General features: G+C 44.6%; 1 protein-coding gene across 1 annotated transcript; it reads left to right on the top strand.

Annotated features, from left to right (window-relative positions):
• Positions 1–248: 248 nt before the first annotated feature.
• OR5C1 (olfactory receptor family 5 subfamily C member 1) lies at positions 249–1,211 on the top strand. The gene has a single exon (XM_074228435.1). It carries the CDS (start codon positions 249–251, stop codon positions 1,209–1,211), a length of 963 nt encoding a protein of 320 aa, XP_074084536.1.
• The last annotated feature ends 977 nt before the right edge of the window (positions 1,212–2,188 follow it).

Genomic DNA, 2,188 nt, shown 5'->3' with positions numbered 1-2,188 from the left:
AGTATTATGTCAAGGGAAATATCCCTTTCCCATGTTACTAAGACATGGAGCAAACTGTTGAAATCTTTGCTGCATCTGCCTCCCTCGAAATGGCAAGTCAGCAAGTTCTTCCCCCAAGACCCATGGAACTTTCCTTTCTACCCAGTTTTCTCCCTTAGAAACTGGAGAGGGAGGGTGTATATTGTGATGGACAGTCCTCACCCACCTTTTGTTTATTCTGCCTCTTTTCCCAGTTGCCATCCTGCAGGATGACCCTGGAGAATGCCACTTGGATTGATGGAGCCCCAGCTGAATTTATCCTCCTGGGTATCACTGACCGCTGGGACCTGCGTGTAACACTCTTCCTGGTATTCCTACCCATCTACCTCTTGAGCTTGCTGGGAAACATGGGCATGGTGTTGCTGATAAATGTGGACCCCCGGCTCCACACCCCTATGTACTTCTTCTTGGCCAGCCTCTCACTCCTAGATGCCTGCTACTCCTCAGCCATTGGCCCTAAGATGCTGACAGATCTGCTGCTGTCACAAGCCACCATCCCCTATGTAGCCTGTGCCCTCCAGATGTTTGTCTTTGCGGGCCTGGCAGATGCTGAGTGCTGTCTCCTGGCAGCCATGGCTTATGACCGCTACGTGGCTATCGGAAATCCACTCCTCTACACTACGGCCATGTCTCGCCGCCTTTGCCTCTTGCTCTTGGCAGCCTCCGGCTTGGGTGGTGCGGTGAGTGCCTTTGTCCACACAGCGTTCACTTTCCGTCTGCACTTCTGCCACTCTCGTGAAATTAACAGTTTCTTCTGTGACATCCCACCACTGTTGGCCATTTCCTGTGATGATACCTCCCTCAATGAGCTGCTCCTTTTTGCTGTTTGTGGATTCATCCAGACGGCTACAATGCTAGCCATTGTTGTATCCTACACCTTCATCCTTGTGGCTGTGATTCGCATGAAGTCGGCAGAGGGGAGAAGGCGGGCAGCCTCCACCTGCGGTTCCCATCTTACCGCTGTGGCTATGCTATATGGCACTCTCATTTTTATGTACCTGAGACCTAGCTCCAGTTATGCCCTCGATACTGACAAGATGGCATCTGTCTTCTACACACTCGTTATCCCTGCCCTCAACCCACTCATCTACAGTCTCCGCAACAAAGAGGTAAAGGAGGCCCTTCGAAGGACCCGAGACCGATTTTGCTTCTCCTCCCAACAGCACCAGTGAAGGAACCAAAAGACTGGGTTGAGGGTGAGAAGAGAAGAAAAAAATGGGAGAAAGGGTACCCTCACACTACTACCATATTTTCAAATGACTCAAGGATTCAGAGAGGGTAAAAGAACCTTTGCTTTTCTGGAGATAGAGAAGGAGTATGTGCCTCTGGATAGACTTAGTTCTGGGATGGAATTATAGAGTTTTGGAACTGGAAAGAATCTTGAACAGAGAATTTTCAAAACTAAGAGACCTTGGGGTGGCTAGGTGGTATAGCGGAACAGGCCTTGGAGTTAGGAGTACCTGGGTTCAAATCCAGTCTCAGATACTTAATAATTACCTAGCTGTGTGGCCTTGGGCAAGCCACTTAACCCCATTTGCCTTGCAAAAATCTAAAAAAAAAAAAAAAAAAAAAAACCTAAGAGACCTTAAAACATAGAACTGGAAAGGACCTTTAAAAAAAATCCAGTCCAACTACTCAATTCATATTTTGTTTTTATATCACTTTCACCTCCAAAAATATCCCTCCCCACTCCTCTACCCAGAGACCCATTACTAGAGAAAAATAAAGTAGTTTGGTAAAGCAATCCAACACATCCACCAAGACCAAAAGTATATGCTTCTGCGAGTATAGGGAGATATATTCTCATCTCTCTTCTTTGGGACCAATATTGATCATTAAAATTATACACAGAATCCATTTTCTTCATTGCTGTTCTTTCCATTTAAATTGCTATAGTATGGGGCAGCTAGCTGTTCATGCTCAGACACTTAATAATTGACTAGGTGTGTGACCTTGGACAAGTTACTTAATCCCATTGCCTTAAATAAATATTTTTTTAAATTACCACAGTAATTGTATGTCGTTTTTTCTGCTTCTCATGAACTCACTTTGCATTAATTCATAAAGCTTTCCATGTTTTTCTGTATTCTTTACATTATCATTTATTAAAATAAAATATTTCCTTGAATTCATATGCTACAAATTTATT

This window comes from Macrotis lagotis, chromosome 1 (genome assembly GCF_037893015.1).
Source record: "Macrotis lagotis isolate mMagLag1 chromosome 1, bilby.v1.9.chrom.fasta, whole genome shotgun sequence".
NCBI lineage: Eukaryota > Metazoa > Chordata > Mammalia > Peramelemorphia > Peramelidae > Macrotis > Macrotis lagotis.
The sequence above is the reverse complement of the archived record's forward strand: the minus strand, read 5'-3'. Positions and strand labels throughout refer to the sequence as shown.

Coding starts and splice junctions, on each gene's coding strand:
- OR5C1 (XM_074228435.1), top strand. CDS start 249: ATGACCCTGGAGAATGCCACTTGGATTGATGGAGCCCCAGCTGAATTT.